This window comes from Trichosurus vulpecula, chromosome X, assembly GCF_011100635.1.
Source record: "Trichosurus vulpecula isolate mTriVul1 chromosome X, mTriVul1.pri, whole genome shotgun sequence".
Classification (NCBI taxonomy): Eukaryota; Metazoa; Chordata; class Mammalia; order Diprotodontia; family Phalangeridae; genus Trichosurus; species Trichosurus vulpecula.
The window spans coordinates 20,143,924-20,165,926 of NC_050582.1; the positions used below are offsets into that span (position 1 = coordinate 20,143,924).

The window sequence follows — 22,003 nt, forward strand, 5'->3', positions numbered from 1 at the left end:
CAGAGAGGTAACTTGGGCAGATCCAGTGCTAAGGGCCATGGCTCCTGCACCCCAACCCCTAGAGTGGGTCTGCATTGCTAAGGGCCCTGGCCCCCAACAGAGAGGCGAGGGGGCAAATGTAGACCTCAGGGCCGTAGCTCCTGTCTCCCAAAACCCTAGAAAGGTTATGCAGAGCTAGGGGCCCCAGCCCACCGCAGAGAGCTGAGTGGGAAAAATCTAGAGCTAAGTGCTATGGCTGCTGCCTCTCCTCCCCGAAGGGTTTGCACTGCTAAGATCCCTGGCTCCCCGCAGAGAGGTGAGGGGGCAAATCTACAGTTAAGGTCCATGGGTCCTGCCCACACCCCTACAGAGGGTATGCACCGCTGAGGGAAGGGCTGCCTACAGAGAACTGAGTGGGGCAAATTCAGAGGTAAGGGCCCTGGCTCCTGCGACTGAACCCCCAGAGAGGGTATACACTGCTAAGGGCCCCGGCCCCCTACAGAGAAGTGAGTTGGATAAATCCAGACCTAAGGGCCAAGGCTCCTGCATCCCAAACAGCAGAAAGGGTATGCACCCCTAAGGGCCCCGGCACCTCAAAGAGAAGTGAGTGGGGCAAATCCAGAGCTAAGGGCCATGGCTCCTGCACCCCAACCCCTAGAGAGGGTACGCACTGCTAAGGGCCTGGAACCACCAGAGAGCCGAGCATGGCAAATGCAGACCTAAGGGCTAAGGCTCCTGCATCCCAAACAGCAGAAAGGGTATGCACCCCTAAGGGCTCTGGCACCCCACAGAGAGTTGAGTGGGCCAAATCCAGAGCTGAGGGGCCAAGGCTCCAGCACCCCAAACAGCAGATAGGGTATACACCCCTAAGGTCCCTGCCCCAAGACAGCAAGGCGAGCAGGGCAAATCCAGAGCTAAGGGCCATGGCTCCTGCCCACACCTCTACAGAGGGTATGCACTGGTAACGGTCCTGGACGGCATAGAGGGCTGAGTGGGGCAAATCCGGAGGTAAGGGCCATTGCTCCTGTCCCAAACACTGGAGATCTGATATGCTAAGGACCCTGGCTCCCCACAGAGAAGGGATTGGGGCAAATCCAGAGCTAAGGGCCATGGCTCCTGCCACCGAACCCCCAGAAAGGGAATGCACTGATAAGGGCACCGGCCCCCCACAGAGAGGTGAGTGGGGAAATCCAGAGCTAAGGGCCATGGCTCCCGCCCACACCCCTACAGAGGGTATGCACCGCTAAGGGAAGGGCTGCCCACAGAGAATTGAGTGGAGGAAATTCAGAGTTAAGGGCCATGGCTCCTGCACCCTATGAGCACATAGGGTATGCACTGCTAAGGGCCCTGGCCCCCCACAGAGTTGATTGGTGGAAATCCACAACTAAGGGCCATGGCTCCAGCCTCCCACCATAGAGGGTATGCACCACTAAGGTCCCTGGCCTCACACAAAAAGGTGAGTGGGGCAAATCCAGAGCTAAGGGCCAAGACTCCTGCCCCCCAGCAGCAGATAGGGTTTGTACCCCCAAGGGCCCTGGCCCCCCACAGAGAGGTGAGTTGGGTAAATCCACTCCTAAGGGCCAAGGCTCGTGTACCTCAACCCCTAGAGAGGGTACACGCTGCTAAGGGCCCCGGCCCCCCACAGAGAAGTGAGTGGGGCAAATCCAGAGCTAAGGGCCATGGCTCCTGCACCCCAACCTCTAGAGAGGGTATGCACTGCTAAGGGCCTGGAACCCCCCAGGGAGCCGAGCATGGCAAATGCAGACCTAAGGGCCAAGCCTCCTGCATCCCAAACAACAGATAGGGTATGGACCCCTACGGGCCCCGGTCCCCCACAGTGTTCTGTGGGGCAAATTCAGAGCTACGGGGCATGGCTTTAGACATCCACCATAGAGGGAATGCACCCCTAAGGTCCCTGGCCTCCCATAGAGAGGTGAGTGGGGCAAATCCAGAGAGAACGGCCAAGGCTCCAGCACCCCAAACAGCAGATAGGGTACGCAACCCTACAGACCCTTGCCCAACACAGAAAGGTGAGTGCGGCAAATCCACAGCTAAGGGCTGTGGCTCCTGCACCCTAACCCCTAGAGAGGGTATGCAGTGCTAAGGGCCTGGGACCCCCCAGAGAGCCAAGCATGGCAAATCCATACCTAAAGGCCAAGGGTCCTGCACCCCAAACAGCAGATAAGGTATGCACCCCTAAGGGTCCCGGCCTCCCACAGAGTGTTGTGTGGGGCAAATCCATAGCTACGGGGCATGGCTCCTGCCAACCCAGGAGGGCATGCAGTGCTAAGGGCCCCGGCCCCCCACAGAGAAGTGAGTGGGGCAAATCCAGAGCCAAGGGCCAAGGCTCCTGCCCCCAAGCAGCAGATTGGGTACATACCCCCAAGGGCCCCGGCTCCCCACAGAGAGTTAAGTGGTGCAAATACAAAGCTGAGGGTCATGGCTCCTGCCAGTCCCAGAATTCTAACTCTGCTAACGGCCTGGGACCCCACAGAGAGCCGAGCATGGACAAGGCTCCTGCCCCCAAATAGCAGAAAGGGTATGCACCCCTAAGGGCACCGGCCCCCCAAAGAGAGGTGAGTGGGGCAAATCCACAGCTAAGGGCCATCCCAACCCCTAGAGAGGGTACACACTGCTAAGGGCCTCGGACCCCCCAGAGAGCCGAGCATGGCAAATTCAGACCTAAGAGCCAAGGCTCCTTCACACCAAACAGCAGATAGGGTGTACACCCCTAAGGTCCCTGGCCCGAGACAGAAAGGTGAGTGGGTCAAATCCAGAGCTTAGGTCCATGGCTCCTGCCCCCCAATCAGCACATAGGGTATTCACTGTTAAGGGCCCATGCTCCCCACAGAGAGGGGAGTGGCCAAATCCAGACCTAAGGGCCATAGTTTATGTCCGCCCCACAGGAGGTATATACCGTTAAGGTCCCTGGCCCACCACAGAGAGGTGAGTGGGGCAAATCCAGAGATAAGTGCCATGGATGCAGTCCCCCATCAAAGAGGGTATGCACACCTAAGGTCCATGGCCCCCCGTAGAGAGGTGAGTAGGGAAAATCCAGAGCTAAGGGCTGTTGCTCCTGTCCCCCAACAGCTAGAGTGGGTATGGACTGTTATGGACCCTGAGCTACCACAGAGAGGTGAGTGGGGCAGATCCAGAGCTAAGAGCCATGGCTGCTGCCACCGAACCCCAAGAGGGGGTATGCATTGCTAAGGCCCCAGCCCCCCACAGAGAGGTGATTGGGGCAAATCAGAGGGCTAAGGGCCATGGCTCCTGCCCTCCCCTAGATGGAAGACACAGCTAAGGGCCCTGGACCACCCCAGTGAGCTGAGTGGGGCAAATCCAGAGCTAAGGGCCATGGCTCCTGTCTCCAACACAGGAGATATATACTGCTGAACTCCCTGGTCCCCACCACCAGGTGGTAAGTGGGGCAAATCCAGAGGTAAGGGACCTTATGGGACCTGGCCCCCCATAGAGAATTTGGTGGGGTAAATCCAGAGCTAAGGGGCATGGCTCCTGCCCTCCCCCAGAGGGCATACACAGCTAAGGGCCCTGGCTCCCCCCAGTGAGCTGAGTGGGGCAAATTCAGAGCTAAGGAGCATGGCTCCTGTCTCCAACACAGGAGATACATACTGCTGAACTCCCTGGTCCCCACCACCAGGAGGTAAGTGGGGCAAATCCAGAGGTAAGGTCCATGGCTCCTGCCTCCCAATTCCTACAGGGGGTAAGGAACCTTATGGGACCTGGCCCCCCATAGAGAATTTGGTGGGGTAAATCCAGAGCTAAGGGGTGTGGCTGCTGCCCCCCCCCCCCGAGGGCATACACCACTAAGTGCCTTGTCCCCCCACTGAGAGCTGAGTCGGGCAAATATAGACCTAAGGGTCATAGTTTCTGTGCACCCCAGAGGAGGTATAAACCGTTAAGGTCCCTGGCCCACCACAGAGAGGTGAGTGGGGCAAATCCAGAGATAAGTGCCATGGATGCAGACCCCCAACAAAGAGGGTATGCACCCCTAGGGTCACTGGGGCCCCATACAGAGGCGAGTGGAGTAAATCCAGAGCTAAGGGCCATGGCTCCTGTCCCCCTAGAGAAGGTATTCACCCCTATAGTCCCTGGCGCCCCACAGAGAGGTGAGTGGGGCAAATCCAGAGACAAGGGCCATGGCTCCTGCCCCATACCATAGAGGGTATGCACCCCTAAGGTCCCCGGCCTGACACACAAAGGTGAGTCGGGCAAATCCAGAGCTTAGGTCCATGGCTCCTGCCCCCCAATCAGCACATAGGGTATGCACCCTTAAGGGCCCAGGCCCCCCACAGAGAGGTGAGTGGGCAATTCCAGGGCTAAGGGGCATGGCTCTGCCAGCCCAGGATGGCATGGAATGCTAAGGGCCCTGGCCACCCACAGAGGAGTGTGGCAAATCTAGAGCTAAGGGGCATGGCTCCTGTCACGAAACCCCCAGAGAGGGTATGCACTGCTAAGGACCCCTGCCCCCACAGAGAGCTGAGTGGGGCAAATCCAGAGCTAAGGGCCATGGCTACTGTACCCAACACAGGAGGTATTTATTTCTAATGTAGCTGGCCACCCACAGAGAGGTAAGTCGGGCAAATCCAGAGCTAATGGCGATGGCTCCTGCCCTGCCTACATGCAATGTATGTACCCCTATGGTCCCTGGTCCCCCATAAAGAGGTGAGTGGGCCAAATCCAGAGCTAAGGGCCATGGTTTCTGCCCACACCCCTACAGAGGGTATGCACCTAAGGGACAGGCTGCCCACAGAGAAATGAGTGGGGGAAATCCAGAGCTAAGGGCCATGACTCCTGTTCCACCAACCCCCAGAGAGGTTATGCACTGCTAAGGGCCCCAGTGCCCCATAGAGTGTTATGTGGGGCAAATCCAGAGCTAAGGGGCATGGCTCCTGCCCTCCCCAAGATGGTATGCACAGCCAAGGGCCCTGGACCCCTCAGTGAGCTGAGTGGGGCAAATACAGAGCTAAGGGACTTGGCTCCTGTCCCCAACGCTGGAGATATGAATTGCTAAGGTCCCTGGCCCCCCGCAGAGAGGGGAGTGGGGCAAATCCAGAGCAAAGGGACATGTCTATTACTCCCCAACCCCTAGAGAGTGTATGGACCATTAAGGGATCCAGACCACCTCAGAGAGGTGAGATGGGCAAATCCAGAGCTAAGGACCATGGCTCCTGCCCTCACAACAGAGAGGGTATGTGCTGCTAAGGGTCCTGGCACCCCACAGAGGGCTGAGTGGGGCAAATCCAGAGGTTAGGGGCATGCCTCCGGCCCTCCCTGGACATGGTAAGTTCTCTGGCCCCCAATAGAAGTGAGCCGGGCAAATCCAGAGCTAAGGGCCATGGCTCCTTTCCCCAACACAGGAGGTATGAACTGCTAAGGTACATGCTGCCCCTAAGAGAGTTAAGTGGGGTAAATCTGGAGCTAAGAGCCATGGCTCCTGTCCCCAATATAGGAGACATGAATTACTAAGGTCCCTGGGACCACAGAGAGCTGAGTGGGGCAAATTTAGAGCTAAGGCCCATGGTTCCTACCACCGAAACCCCAGAGAGGGTATGCACTGCAAGGGGCCCAGCCCTCGATAGAGAGGTGAGTTGGGCAAATCCACAGCTAAGGGCCAAGGCTCCTGCCCCCTGAACAGCAGATAGGGCATGCACCCCAAAGGGCCCCGGCCCCCAACAGAGTGTTGTGTGGGGCAAATCCAGAGCTAAGGGGCATGGCTCCTGCCCTCCCCCAGAGGGCATACACAGCTAAGGGCCCTGGCTCCCCCCAGTGAGCTGAATGGGGCAAATCCAGAGCTAAGGAGCATGGCTCCTGCCAACCCAGGAGGGCATGCAATACTAAGGGCCCTGGCTATCCACAGAGAAGTGAGTGTGGCAAATGTAGAGCTAAGGGCCAAGGCTCCTGCCCCCCAAACAGCAGATAGGGCATGCACCCCAAAGGGCCCCGGCCCCCAACAGAGTGTTGTGTGGGGCAAATCCAGAGCTAAGGGGCATGGCTCCTGCCCTCCCCCAGAGGGCATACACAGCTAAGGGCCCTGGCTCCCCCCAGTGAGCTGAATGGGGCAAATCCAGAGCTAAGGGGCATGGCTCCTGCCAACCCAGGAGGGCATGCAATACTAAGGGCCCTGGCTATCCACAGAGAAGTGAGTGTGGCAAATGTAGAGCTAAGGGCCAAGGCTCCTGCCCCCCAAACACCAGATAGGGCATGCACCCCAAAGGGCCCCAGCCCCCCACAGAGTGTTGTGTCAGGCAAATCCAGAGCTTAGGTCCGTGGCTGTCCCCCCGCTGGCCAGAGAGGGTATGCACTGCTAAGGGCCCTGGCCCCCCACAGGGAGGTGAGTGGGGCAAATCTAGAGCTAAGGGCCATGGCTCCTGTCCCCAGCACAGGAGGTATGAACTTCTAAGGTAGCTGGCCCCCCACAGATAGGTAAGTCTGGCAAATCCAGAGCTAAGGGCCATGGCTCCTGCCTCACCCACACCCAATTTATGTACCCCTATGGTCCCTGGCCCCCCACAAATAGGTGAGTGAGCCAAATCCAGAGCTAAGGGCCATTACTCCTGTACCCCAACCCCTAGAGAGGGCATGCCCTGCTAAGGGCCCTGGACATCACAGAGAGCTGAGCATGGCAAATACTGGGGTAAGGGCCATGGCTCCTTTCCGCAACACAGGAGGTATGAACTGCTAAGGTCCCTGGCCCCCCACAGAGAGGTGAGGGGGTAAATCCAGAGCTAAGGGACATGGCTACTGCCCCCCCAACCCCTAGAGAGGGTATGGACCGTTAAGGCCCTTGGCCCACCACAGAGAGCTAAGTAGGGCAAATCCAGAGATACTGGCCATTGTTCCTGCCCCCACCCCCACCCCGAGAGGATATGGACCCCTAAGTTCCCTGGCCCATCACAGAAGTGAGTGGGATAAACCCAGAGCTAAGGCCCATGGCTACTGCCCCCATACCGTAGAGTGGGTATGTACTTCTAAGGGCCCTAGACCCCACATAAAGCTGAGTGGGGCAAATCCAGAGCCAAGGGCCATGGCTTCTGTCCCCAACACAGGAGGTATGAACTGCTAAGGTCCCTGCCCCCCCCCCCAAGAGAGGTACATTGGGTAAATCCAGAGTTAAGGGCCATGGCTCCTACACCCTCCCCCAGAGAGGTTATGCAACGCTAAGGGCCCTGGCTCCCCACAGAGAGGTGAGTGGGGCAAATCTAGAGCTAAGGGCCATGGCTCTGCTCCCCCCCACCCCGAGGTTATGCACCACTAAGGGCCTTGTCCCCCCACAGAGAAGTGAGCCAGGGAGGCAGTGCAGTTTTTGTTAAAGCCAATGGCCCCAGCTCTGGGCAGAGATGCGCCAGAAGGTGGGTGTACAGTGACGAGCAGTGGCCCCCTACCTGTCAGAATACGTGTAGGGGTGCAGCAAGTGTGCAGCTAAAGGCCCCTGGCTCCCCCCAGAGAACCGTGCCAGGAGGGCAAGAGGTAAGGGTCACTGCCTCGAACTGACAGTTGAGCAGAAGGTCCAGTTGAGGTTGAAGGCAGAAGGCCCCCCTCCCCAAGAGGTGAGCCATGGACTGAAGATGCCCAGAGCTAAGAACTATGGCCCCAGTCTCCCGAAGAATGGTGAAAACAGAAGGCAGCAGGTCCAAAGTTAAGGGAGATGGCCCCTATCCCCTGCAGAGTAGGGAAGAGAAGGTAGGGCAGTTCTTGTTAAGGGCCACTGCCATCCCTGTGGGCACGTTACCTGCACAGAGGTATGCCTCTGTAGGGAGGCAGTAGGTGCATACCTAAGATGCCCCTGGCTCCCCACAGAGACGTGAGGAGTTGGCAGGTTAAGAGATAAGGGCGATGGCCCCTGCCCCCTCCCACAGGGCCAGGCTTAAGGGTGACAGCCCCTGTCTCCCCCCTGTTCAGGGTCAGCTATGTGTGGAGTCAGAGGTGACAGGTCCACAGCTAAGGCCCCTGGCCCCCCACAGAAAGATGAATGGGAGGGTGACAGCTAAGGGCCCTGGCCCCTACCCTGCCAGGATAGGTACAAGGACATGGCAGATCCAGAGCTAAAGGCTCCTGGGCACCTCTGCAGAAAAGTGAGTCAGAAGGTGGTAGGTCCAGAGCTGAGGGAGATGGCCCCTGCTCCATGCCCACACTGCCCCAGAGAGATGTGTAGGTCATGGGCCCTGTCGCCTGCAGTTGCAATTACTGGGGCCATGCACCCGCTTACACTCTGCAGGGATGTTGTAGGTCCAGAGATAATGGCCTCTGGCCCCCAGCAGTGAGGTGAGGGAATGAAGACAGGTCTATAGCTAAGGGAAATGCCCCCCCCAAAGTGAGTTAGATGGTGTCAGGAGATGGCCCATGACTTCCAGAGAGAGAGATGGGAGGAGGCGGCAGGTACAGAACTAAGGGGGATGGCGCATGGGCCCCCACCCCTAGGGATCCACAACTCAGGACTCCTGGACCCCCACAGATCAGTGAAAGGGTAACAGGTCCACAACTAAGGGCCATTGTTACTGCCCTGCCAGCATAGGTGCAAAAGGGCAGCAGATCCTCAGAGAATGGCTCCTGGCCCCGTACAGAGAGATGAGTCAGAAGGTGGCAGGTTAGGAGTTAAGCAAGAAGGCCCTTTCCCAGTTCCCCTTACTGCTTTACCCCCCACCAAGAGAGCAGTATGAAGAAATGATTGTGCCCCTGCAGACAGGTGGCCCAGAGAGGGGCAGGTCCTGAGTTAGGAGGGATGGCTCCTATCCTCCCCAAGGTGTACTAGGACATGGCAGGTCGAGAGCTAAGGCCCCTGGGCTCCCTCTGACAGGTGAGAGAGGGGGCAAGAGGTGCAAAGATATTGGCAATGACTCCTGCACCTGCAGAGAGGTGAGGGAGGCATACCTGAAGAGAGGTATGCCTTTGCTGGGAGGTGGCATGTCCAGAGATACGGGCTCCTCATCCACCCCAGAGAAATGGGCATACAGGCAACAGGTGCAGATCATGGCCTCAGCACATTCCCCCCTACCCCCCGCCCCCAGTAAGTCACAAGGTGGCAAGTCAGGAGTTAAGCTACATGCCTCCCGCTATGGAGGAGGGTACAAGGAGGGCAGGTCCAGAGTTAAGGAAGATGATCCCTGGCCCCCTGCAGGGAGGTGAGCAGGTCCATAGCTAAGGGTGCTTGGCCTCCCACAGAGAGGTGAGTGAGAGGGTTCCAGATCCAAAGCTAAGGATGCTGGCCCCTGCCTCCCTTCAGAGGTGAGAGAGGGAAGGTAGTAGGTTCAGACATAAGGGTGATGACCCCTGCTCTGCCCTGGTAGGTTCAGAGCCAGAGGCAATTGCAAGTGCCCCCTTCCAAAAGAAGTGACTGAGATCAGGAAAGAAGAGAGTTAAGGAGGATGGTCCCTATCCTTCAAAGAGGTGATTGAGAAGGTGGTAGGTCCAGAGCTAGCAGCACACGGTGGAAGGGACAGTGCTAAGAGGGCACCCAGGAGGAGCAGAAACACTTGGGCTCCATCTTTGAGGTAACCTATGAAGCCTAGAGGCTTCTTCAATCAGGAGAATGTGGGCAATATTTTCCCATATTGGCATTTCATGGGAGTTGGTTTTCAGATAATCACACATCTCAGCAGGAATCCTAAGATCAAGACAGAGTTGACCATAGCGACCAAAGGAGCCACTAATCCAATCTCCTCTAGACACCAAGAAACAGAAATTGTCTTGCCTTGGATCACACAGTAAATGGGAGAACCAGGATTCAAGACCAGGGATCTTTTCACTCCATGGCAATGCCTCCTAGCCAGGGGCCCTAACCCACAATCCTTTCTGGACTGCTGACACTGATACACTTAAACACTGACATGAGAAAAAGGTACATCAATTGCTACGTATGTCACCACATAAGCCAAGTGTAATATTTGATCAGATGTATTTATGGAGGTAGGACTGTCATTTTCCTCCACCCCTGTCAGTGGAACACTCCAGGGGTCTATCTTTGGGCTTAACCTCGTCGATATGTTTCTCAGTGACTTGGAGAAAGACACAGACAGCATACTTAGAAGATTTACACACAACTCAGAGAAAGAAATATCTAATACCACATTATTGGATGACAGAGTCTTAGAATCCAGAAAGATGCTCACAGGTCAGACCAATGGGCCAAGTCTAGGAAGATGAAAGGGGCCAAATGTTAAGAACCACTTTGGGGGATTGCAAAGATCTTCACAAGTCCATGGTGAGGAAAGTCTGGCTAGGCAATATGGGAGAAGGGTGTGTATGTGTGTGGGGGGATTAGTGAAATGCAACCTTCATTTGCAACATGGGACAGGAAACTCCACCCCCCTCATGAATGAAAAGTGGAATAAATGGAAATATGAAATATCATGTTCAGGGACTTGGGAGGTGATAGTACTGCTACACTTTGCCCTGCCCTACTCAACGCACAGATGGAGCATACTGTGTTTAGTTTCTAGGTATGACATGTTAGGGAGAACAATAACACAGTCTGGAACACATCCAGAGAAAGGCAACCAGAATAATGAAGAGCCTCTAGCTCAGGGGTGGGAAACCTGCAGCCTCAAGGCCCCACGTGGCCCTCTAGGTCCTCACGTGCAGCCCTTTGACTGAATCCAAACTTCCCGAACAAATCCCCTTAATAAAAGGATTTGTTCTGTAAAACTTGGACTCAGTCAAAAGGCCGCACATGAGGACCTAGAAGGCCACGTGTGACCTCAAGGCCACAGGTTCCCCACTCCTGCTCTAGCTCATGCTATATTAGGATCAGCTGAAGGAACTGGAGATATTTAGGCTAGAGAAAATAAGATTTGGAAAAGACAGAAAGGATAGCAGTCTTTTCAAGTAGTGAAGGCCCATCCAAGGGAAGAGGTATTTCACTTACTCTGGTTAGCCCCAGAAGGCAGATTTAGGAACAATGGGTGGAAACTGTAGAAAAGCAAAGTTAGGCTTGGAAAAAAAAAGGAAACAATGCCTAATAATTAGAGCTGTCCACAAATGAAATGGGTGGGTTTGAGAGAGGTGACTTTGAATGTTCTGAAAATAATCAGCTGATTCATTAGAAATGACAAATATTTAAATAGCTATAGTAAAACATTTCATTCACTGGAATTATGGGAGTCATACTGAAATTCTCCTGCTCTCCAAAGTGGCCATCTAATCCATCCAGCACCCGTTCTTTTATGAAGCGGAAGCAGGGGACTGATGTTACACAGATCACAGGAAAACAAAATAGCCAAATGTACTGGTGCCCCAGTAAACTGGATGGCGCCCCATTGGCTCTTCTTAGGGCAGTTAGAACCTATGACCATATATGGTCATGTTTTCTATGGAATGGAAAGATCCTTTTTAAAATTATCCCACTGAACTATAAACAGAACTATGAGGTCTGGCTTTATACAACTTGGTTTTAATCCATCTCCATGAACTCAAGGGTCATTTCTATAACCAGTGACTAGAGAAAAAATCGACTATTTGTAGGAATTAGAGACTGATTGATTGGAGGAGGGGCAGTGAGGGAAAGAACAGAGCTTTGGCACCTGGGTGACTAGGAGAAAGGTCATGCTATAAACAGAAATAAGGACTTGGTTTGGACAGGTAGGGAGGGAAGATGACAAGTTTAGTTTCTGATATCCTGAATTTGAGGTGCTGACAGATGGAAATATAGGGCCTGAGCTTGGGAGAAAGGTTGGAGTTGGGGATACAGGTCTGAAAATCATCTGCTGGAGTGGATGAAATCATTGAGGGAGAGAGTAAAAACAGAATAGAGAGCCAAGAACAGACCTTTGGAGTGCTCTCATATTTGGTGACGTGTATATGAAGAGATGTCTGTAGCAAGCAGTAGAACAGACAGGAGAACCAGGATGGGAGATGTCAGAGCTGACAAGGCACTGAAACAAGTCCTTGGATCTAGTCACCTTGGAGAGAACACTGTCAGTAGGACAGTGAAAGATTTCAAATGGCTGAGGAGTGTGTGCTAGTACAGCAATGTATTTGACTCTACTTCCTAGAAACGTGGTAGGAAGAAGAGGGTACACAGCAGCATTAGGGGGTAGCAGAGTGGAGGGAAGCTTATGCTGATGTTTTGAGCATGAATAATGTACTTAAAGTACATTGTCCAAACAACCTGTCACCTCACTGGTGTCTTATCAAAAATAGCATCCTCCTCATTTATTCTGATGAGGGTTTTGGGCAAGGAGCTGGTCACAGTCTTCTGCCCCTGACAAGATGGCCCATCAACCAAACACCTAAAATACGGCCATCCTGGCCATCATTTGCTTTGCCTACACCATCTCATCTTTGTAGCCTGTTATGACTTTTTCATTGAACAAGGAAGGGCTCAAGCAGATCCAAGTTTTGTAGGCAGGGGTAGGGGTGGGGGGTGTGCTCGGGCCATCACCCTTATCTCTGTACCTGTCAACTATGGGTTCATCTCTCTGTGGGGGCCCAGAGGCCGTTATCTCTGTACATGCTGCCTCCTAGGATCTTTGATCACATCATTTACCTTTGCTACAACTAGACCTATGCTTCTCCCAAGCTATGTCTTAAGATTGGAATGTCTTCCCTCCCCTCTGCTGCTGCCCCTCCCTTTCCTCCATCTACCATGTTTCAAACACAAAGTTGACAACTTTTCCCAGACCCATATTTAAACAAACATAACATTCTGTCTCTCCACTTTCAGCAGTAAATGTACCAGTGCAAGCATGTGCTGGACCTAGAGCAGGAGTGGGGAACCTGAGACCTAGAGGCCCTCTAGGTCCTCAGGTGCAGCCTTTTGACTTGAGTCCAAGTTTTACAGAACAAATCCTTTTATTAGGGGGATTTGTTCTGTTAAGTTTGGATTTGGTCAAAGGGCACTTGAGGACCTAGAGGGTCACATGTGGCCTCCATGCTGCAGGTTCCCCACGCTCGACCTAGGGTAATGCTGCACTCATCTTGCCTCACTGGAGAAATGAGTGTATTTTCCTGATAATTGAAGCTTATAACGTTAAGTATCAAAACTTTTTACTGTAAGCAAATCTTCATCAAAATGCTTCCCAGTCTTAAGTAAAAGTCATTCTTAGGCAGGATTTCCTTTTTCCTTCATGACAAAGTGCAAAGAACACTAGGCTTGAAGTCAGTGTGTCTGTCACTTACTGCCTTGGGCAAGTCATTGACCCTCTGGGTCCATTTCCTCATCTGCAAAATGACGGAACTGGAATAGATGATGTCTAAGGTCCATCGTAGCTCAGAATCTTAGGGTCACTATGAACGTTAGTCATTATCATTTCATCAGCCTGGAGAACTCATGGTATAGAATCTTCTTCCAGCAATACAAGTTGGCAACTCGGTTGTAACATACAATCTCTACTGAAATCCATTCATGTTGCAAGCGGCTAATCAAGGATTTAGGGCTATTTGTCCCTACACAAAATGACCACAAGCTGCCTTGTGAGTCCCTGGATCTGTTAGAGTTTTCCTGTCTCTTCCACCATGCTAGTCCTGCCTTCTGCCTTGCCTGGCCCCCAGCCTCTAGTTGTTGCTTCTAATCCACTGAGCTGTGAAAACATAACCATGGACTTGTTGGAACTGTGCATAAACATGAGTAAGTGTATTCTAAAGGGTCTGAGAAAGTTATTGAGCTTTTAAATGCATGATGGCTAAGGGGCCTTAAGAAAACTCTCCTTCTCTGTTCTTTGATGTATTCTGGAGAGCTGAGATGTCACTAGGTTCCCTCTGGATAATTCAGGTGCTACTTCAAAGATCCAGTGACGCAAGTTGGAACCCTTTTTACACCTTAGAAGACAGTCTCAGAGTTCTTGTGGTCAACATGACTCATTCCCCTTAGCTAAGTTGGTCCATAGGTGACAGACACATTATAGTGGTGGGGTTTCCATCTGTCAGAGCATGAATTTCGCTGGCCTAGCTTTTGAGAGCTTGGAATCACCTCCACGCCATAATGACACAGTAGAGGAGGCCTTTGGAGAAGAGGGGATGTAGTTATTTTTAAAATGGACTTACGCATTCTTTTGCTATATGCACTCTCCATATTTGTTGGGACCATTACAGATTATCAGCTTTTGGAGGCCTAGGGTAAATCTTCACTTACTTTATCTACTGTGAAACACCCCACTGTGTAAAAAGGTCAAATCTTTCTGATGATGATGATGATGTAACCCTCAAGAATTACTTACAAAACCATAATGTGAATCACTTCTCTCCTTGACAGGAACTGGCTGCTTATGGAAATACTCCTGATGCTGTGAAGTTAACCACTATGGGTAAGGAGTGATATAGGATTTCCAGAGATTGAAAAGTGAAGGTCATATAAGCTCATAGTTTACGTCCTTGGAATCCACCTTTTATGCTGTCCTTTATATGCACTACTGACGTTAGGCATTTCTAAAGGACATACTATTTTATTTGCAACATATTGCCCTTAATTTATATTTACTAGGCAGAATGGTGAATTAGAGGCTAGGGACCAGGGAGACCGGGGTTCAGGTTCAGGCTCCTACAACGCTAACAAGCTATATGACCTTAAGAAAGTAATTTTCTCTCTTTAAGCCTCATTTTTCTCGTCTGCAAAAATAAAAGGTTAATGATAGTCGCCTTGCCTACCTCTCCCCTGTAGGGCTTTTGTGAGGAAATGCACTGGCTTCCACGATTGCTACAGGATTGCTGTTATGTTTCTAATACCTGCTAGCATTTTCCCCAGACAGTAGCTCTAAGCTGTGAAACTTTAGCTTCCACATTTCCATCCACCAGATTGCTTCTCTGCTTCTTGATGAGTGACCAGTTGGTATTTTACTAAGCCCCATGCTACAGTGGAGAGTGTGCTGCCATTTGGAGTCCCAAGCCACCTGAGTCCGAGCAATGCTCATTAGCTGTGAGCAAGTCCCTTTCCCCAAACCTCAGTTCCCTCATTTGTAAAATGGAGATATTTTAGATACTACCTATCTCACTTGACTATTGTGAACAAAATGCTACAGCAACATGAGTGTTATTGCCTTTCCCTCCCTTTTGGCTGGTGTGAAGATAGTCCAGAAAACCCTGCTATTTGGAAACCCAGGGTGGCAAACCATGGTGTTATGCTTAGTAGCTATCATAGGTCAATGCTCAACTTTAGTCAGATGTTTTCCTATGTTTCACTGAAATAAGAGAGAGTAAATGAAAAGAATGGACCCCTATGGAAACGGTGTACCCAAAAGGGTAACTCATTGTAGTCTAGAAAATATTATGTGCCATAAGGGAGGTAGTTGCAGCTATGTGATGCCAGAAGCATTTTATACTAATCCCAATCTGCTACAACCTCAAGGTATTCTTTGAACAGCATTCACCTCTAAATGTTCCTCAGTTTGGAATTTTCATTTGACCAAGTCCTGCACTGTAGTGCGGGCTGGCAAGCGGCTCCCCAGAAGTCACTACTTTAAGGCTCTGTATGTGGATTGACCTTTCAGATTTACTCAAAGATGGCTTTGGGGACCACCCTCTTTATTACTGTCTTATTGCAGAAGTACCAGATGATTCTGAGACGACAGGTAAGATACACTCCCCTTAACTGTTTTCATACCGACACTCCTCTGCCAGTAGGATGAAGTGTAACAAAAAGCACTACTTAAGTAGAAGATGAGTAAAGGGGGTTATATTTGGGGAGTTCATATAGCCCATGTGTTACAGGGAGAGCTCTTGTGGTTACTAGTTTTTCCAGTAGTAAACTTTGATATTATCCTTTAGAATAAGGAAGGAGAAAGATGAAAAGTTTGGATCCCACTTTCAAGTTGAAGGTAGCCACAGATGATAGGTAAAACATATTTCCTGGGAAAACACGAAGCCTTATTCTACAGGCCTAGTCTCATTAAGACTATTTCCTGCCTAGGAAAAACTTCCATTAAAATTCTTTGGCAACACACAGCCAAAGATCTTGAGTAACTGAGGAAATTGGTAACAGAGATTGGCAATCAGTAATTCTAATTCATAGCCTCATGCAGAGCCTGGAAAATGCTGTCAATGGATTCTAAACAAAAATTTATTTTTAAAGGACTAATAGGACAAATATTTTGATACTCAATAAAAATGAAAGCACTCAACCTTTTGCACACTCCATCTCTAGGTACTATGGCAGTAGGGTTTGCAATGTACTATTTCACCTATGACCCTTGGATTGGCAAGTTACTCTACCTGGAAGACTTCTATATCATGGAACCTTTTAGAGGTAAAACTATCTCTTATCAATCAACAGGCTTTTATTAAATATTTACTATGTTCCAGGCACTGTGATAAGAGCTGAGGATGCAAAAACTGGCAAAAATAGTTCCTGCTCTCAAGGAGCTTACATTCTAATGGGGAAAGACAATATGTAAATAAATAGGTACATTCTCTCTCTTTCTATATATTCTCTCTCTCATGAAGATGGAAAGAGAAAGCATTAGCAGCTGGGGAGGGGGACTTGGAAAGGCCTCTTACAGGTGACACTTCTGAGTCCTGAAGGAAGCCAGGAGGTAGAAGTGAGGAGGGAGAGCATTCCAAGCTAAAGATAGAACAAAAGTACAGTTAAGAGTCATGTGTGAGAATCAGCAAGTAGGTCAGTACAGTTGGATTGAAGAGTGCATGGAGAGGATTAGAGTATAAGACTGGAAAGGCAGAAAGAGGGTAGGTCATGAAGGTTGCTGTATTTGCTTCTTGATGGAATAGGGAACCACTGGAGTTTATACTGGGGGTGTGTGTGTGTGTGTGTGTGAGGCTGAGATGGTCAGGACTTAAGATCATTTTGTGGGGTGAGGAGAGACTTGACGCAAGGAGACCAATCAAGGCTACTACACTGGTCTAGGCAAGAGGTGACAAGGACTTAAACTAGGGTTGTTATTATATGAATGGGGAGAAGTGGATATATAAGAAAGATGTTGTGAAGGTAAAAAAGGGAAGATTTAGCAACATACGAGTGAGCAAAGTCCATGGGTAACAGTAAAAGTGAAGTTTAGCAGAAGGGTCGGTTTGTGGGAAAGATGAGTTCTGTTATGGACATGTTGAGTTTGAGATGCCTATTGGACAAGCTGTTTGAAATGCCTAATATGTCACTGGTGATGTGAGACTGAAGTCTAGGGGAGAAAAGAAGCTTGGATATAGAGATACAGGAATCAGCTTAGAGATGGGATCATCAGCACAAAGATGAGTTCCATGGGAGCTGATGAGGTCATCAAGTGGCCAGGATAGAACCTTACAGACATCTACAATTAGTGGGCATGACATGGATGAAGATACAACAAAGGAGAATGAGGAATAATCGCACAACTAGAAGAACCAGAAAATGATAGTGCCAGGAAAACCTAGAGAGTAGAGGATATCTGGGAAGAAAGGGTTATTAACAGCATCAAAAGCTACAGAAAGGCTAAGAAGGATGAGGAATGAGAAAAGCCAATCAGATTGGATAATGAAATGGTCATTGGGCACTTTGGAGAAAGCAGAGGGCAAGAAAGGAAGCAGAGCCACCTGGTGTTGGCAGCTTTCTTAAAGTTTCACCAAGGAAGGCAGAAGAGCTATAGGATATTAAGGGACATAGAGGGGTTTGGAACATGTGAGGGTATCTTGTAAGGATGGGGGAAACATGAGCATGTTTGTAGCCAGCAGGGAAGGAACCAAATAGCAGAGCAAGAGGGAAGATTAGTGAGAGTGAGGATGAGAGTAGAGGCAATTTATTGGAGAAGACAGGGGGGATGAAATCAAGGGTACACACAGTTTGTCTTGGCAAGGAGAGAGGCGTCCTCTTCATCCAAGACAGGGTAAAGGAAATGGTGGGAGAAGACATTTGAGTGATGAGGGGAGAACAGGGAGCTCATGGTAAATGACCTCAATGCTTCTGGTCCAGTTCTGTGGTGAGGTCCTTAGTGGAGTGGGTGGGAGGGCTGAGGAGAGAAGAGAAGGTTTGGAACAGCTGCTGTGGTGATTGGGATGGAGAATTGATTTCCTTGATGCAGGGAGAGGCCAGTTGAAACTGGAGAATATAAACTTGTAATGGATTTAGCATGGTTTTGTGACTTCCCCCAGCTCTATTCAGCACAATGTTAATAGGATCAAGGGAGGTGGATGCTTGAAAGTAAACCAGGATTGGGTCTTGGTGTTACATGAGTGACAATAGGACAAGGAGACAAGGAATTCAGCTGTGAGGCTAGTGTAGACTTGAACTCATTCACCAAGGTGTCGAATTTAGGAAAGGAGGACAGTACAGCTAGTACAAGGGTGGTGGCTAGGGAGAGTATTGAAAGATGGAAATACTGGAGGTCCTGATGAGGACAAAGAACAGGGTTAGGAATGATAAGGAATAGGGAAAATGGAATAAAAAAAAGGTTATGATCAAAGAATTTAAGAATTTGGAAATGTCAAAGTTGGGCTGCTTGTGCATGATGGCAAGATCAAGGGCATGACCACCTCTTTGTGCAGCTAAGGTGTAACAGAAGGGTGGCTTATGGGAACTGAAGGGATTGAAGAACTGATCATTTAGGGTATTTGAAGGAAAATCAGTATGCATATTGAAGTAGCCCAACATCATGAGGATAAGAGTTAGGGTGGAAAGACTTGTGAGCCTTCTTCAACCCACTGAAGAAAGGAGAATGACCTTGGGGGGAATAGAAGGGTCAGTGGATAACGGCCACCAGGTTCTGGATTTAGTGATGAATTTGGATACTTGGAAGTATAAAATTATACTTAGGGTTGAGGAATCAGAGATGGGACTTACACATCAACACATAGAACATTAATGAATTGTAATTATGTTCTGAAAAGCATTGTGGTACAGTGGATGGAGTACTTGTCCCAGAGACAGGAAGACCTTTCAGTGCCCCAGGATAATGCCTCTCCCCACACTACAGATCTACATTGATAGAGGATATTATTCACCAGTATCCTGTTCTCTAAATCAATGAAATCATTGGTCTGGACCAAAAAAGAGTTTTATCTCAATCCTTCACTTAATTTTTTACATTTTGACTCAAAAATGTTTGATTTATTGTTTCTTATTCAGAGCTTAAGTTGGGTAGACTATCACAACATGCTTTCCTTTAAAAGAATTCTGAAAAAAAATAAAATGAACTGGAGAAGCAAAAAGCAAACCGCTCCAGTATCTCTGCCAAGAAAACCCCAAATGGGGTCACGAAGAGTTGGGCATGACTGAAAAAAGTTGCAGGTGAAACAACGTCTTGTAAAGTGTCTTTTCTCATAAATAACGAAGGGAACAGGCTAAGACATTCCTGAACACACAGAATGCTTGGCTTACTGTTTTCTCCCTCTTGGATTTATTCGAGAATTCTTTAAGAACTATCTTGAGAAATCTGCTTTGTCCATGGTTATTATGGGGTTTTTTGTTCAAACATTTTGAAGAGAATTCAAAAAAAGAAAAAGAATTCTGTTCCTTCCTTCATTGGTGAGTTGAGAGTAGTAGACGAGACACTTGTCTTTAAAGGGTGAGGAAGACATGCTTATTTACTGATCTTTAAAAAAAAAATCCAACAAAGCAACTTCTTTTCTAAATATGAAATCCACAGTGGAACACTAACAATCTGTGTCTGTGGGGATGGATAAATTGGATGTGAAGCTCTTGTATTTGCAACTTGTGCACATGCATGAATCCGTACTTGGGCTACTTTTTCTGCTGTTCTCATTTCTGCATTCTCCATTTTAAAGGTTTAGGTATTGGATCCGAAATTCTGAGGAAACTAAGTCAGGTCTGTATTACTTATAACCAGTATTTGTAATTTAAATGTTAGCCATTTATCTTTAAAAATTTAACATACTCTTTGGAATTATATAGGATTGGATAGCTATTTAATCCAGGAAGTTGAACACAACCGAAATATAGAAGCAGAGTGGTGTAAGTGAAAAGGTCCTGAACTTAGAGTCAGGGCGGGGGGCAGGCATTTAAATTTGGCCACCAGGACATTTAATTTTGTGGCTGGGGCAAGCCATCATCTCTGAGTTGCATTTTTCTGATCAGCAAAATGGTATTAACACTTTCAGGCCTTATCATGGTTGTTGTGAAAATCAAATGGAATAATGTATAATACAGCTCTTTCTGAATGCCAGCTATTATCATAAATGAATACTGTACAAGTTTTAGTTGAAATAAATGTGTTTGACATCTAGAAATATTCTGGACTTGGAGAGGGGAAGACTGGGGTTCAAATCTTGTCTTAGATACTTACTAGGAATGTAATGTCTCTCTGCCTCAGTTTCCTTGTCTGTAAAATGGAGATAATAGCCCCTAACTCACAGAGTTGTTTTGAGGATCAAATGAGATTACTTGTGTAAAGTGCTTTGCAAACCTCAGAATGAGAATATAAATGCCCATCACTTATTATTATTATATTTTATTTACAGAAGCTTCATTATACCATTACTGGAAAGGAGAACTGACCATAAAGCAGGTCATCCAATGATACTTCCATTAGTTAAGTACAGGGCACAAGGGCTCTGATGTAAAATGATTTCACCTACAAGGTGAGGTTCCATGGTAGAGAAAGAAGAATAGCATTTTAAGTCCAAGTTCTTTTGTGCCATGATTGTATGAAAAGTCAGCAGGATTTGTAGTGGCACTAATGAGTGGTACTCGTTCAGGGGTTGTTAAATTTGGAACAATGGAATTCCATCCATTCTAGAGATATGAAATGCCTTAAGAGAGAAATTTTGCAAGAATATTTTCTTAGAAGTAATAGATGCGCACACAATGCCTCTCACATACGGATGGCATTTTCTGAATGAAGTAAGGAATCTCCTAATCCGCTTTCAAATAAGAATGCCCCTTCTTTGCTTTTGTAAACAGATAGCAATTATCAACAGCTGCAGCTGCATGAACTTTCTTGTGGTCATATGGAACCAGACCTCTACCGAATACTACATCAGGCGGGGGGCCCAGGACTTATCCTCTCGGGAGGGTTGGCATCTGTTCCGGTTTAACAAAAAGGAGCTTTTAAAAATGGCAAAAGAAAAGTGAAGGTGCCTCCAAATTGTCGTTCCAGGTTCTAAACCCTCGTCCTGTTGACTTCTTTGTGCCATACATCACATCCCTAGCCTCTGGTCTGAGCCCCCACATAGACCAGTTGCTCAAACAGCTGGTGAAACACAGTAAACTCTTGGTTATCCTCACCTAACAATCACTTCTGTTTGTCTCGTAGTTTTATTTTTCGATCTGCCAGTCTAGATCTACATAAATGTATATTTTGTATATTCACTTGTAGAAAGGTAAGTTTCTGGAAATTCCCTTCAAACCAAATAATGAAGCTGCCCTAGAAGACTTGACCCAGAATTTTCTATCCTATACTTTCCATGCTGGACATGGGGAAGTGTGATCTTTCTAAATCTGTTTTCTGTATGGCTTCCACTTCCCTGGATACAAGTTTGGGGTAATAATTTGAGATATTTTGGTTTAGCAATTGGACCAATTTCCCAAGAACACTGAATCTGAAGTCAGAAGCCCTCCAATGTGAATGCTCCCTCTACCACTACTTTGGTGACCTTAAGAAGTTACCTTCTCTTTCTTGGCCTCAGTTTTCCCTTCTGTAAAATGGCAGTAGACTAGATGCTTTCCAAGGTCCCTTCACTGCTCTAAATCCTGTTGGAAATAATCGAATAGAAATAGTGACTCCAGTAAACAAAGGCAGTGATCTCTCTAAAGTTAAAAGCAAGGCCTGGCTTAGATGAACCCTTTTGGGATAAATTCACTATCACAATTGACTGCTGACTGGTTTTACTGGCAATAGACCCTGGCTATAGTCCAGATGCTCACTGTCTAGAGTAGGGATGGGGAACCTGTGGCCATGAGGCCACATGTGGCCCTCTAGGTCCCCAAGTGAAGCCCTTTGACTGAGTCCAAACTTCACAGAACAAATCCCCTTAATAAAACAATTGGTTCTGTAAAACTCGGACTCAGTCAAAAGGCTGGGAGGCTGCAGGTTCCCCATCCCTGGTCTAGACTACAGTTACTGAATTCTTTTGTTGTCATTGATAGACCTGAAGGATGGTTAAGTTAGTCCAGAAATGGCTTAATGCTCTCCCAGGC

The 22,003-nt window shown here is 48.9% G+C and overlaps 1 protein-coding gene across 1 annotated transcript; it reads left to right on the plus strand.

Annotated features, from left to right (window-relative positions):
• Positions 1-1,088: 1,088 nt before the first annotated feature.
• Positions 1,089-20,938, plus strand: SATL1 (spermidine/spermine N1-acetyl transferase like 1). The gene is made up of 6 exons (XM_036740052.1): positions 1,089-1,155; positions 1,818-2,009; positions 15,417-15,497; positions 16,070-16,171; positions 19,633-19,673; positions 20,768-20,938. The coding sequence occupies exons 1-6, from the start codon at positions 1,089-1,091 to the stop codon at positions 20,936-20,938; spliced, it is 654 nt and encodes a 217-aa protein (XP_036595947.1).
• The last annotated feature ends 1,065 nt before the right edge of the window (positions 20,939-22,003 follow it).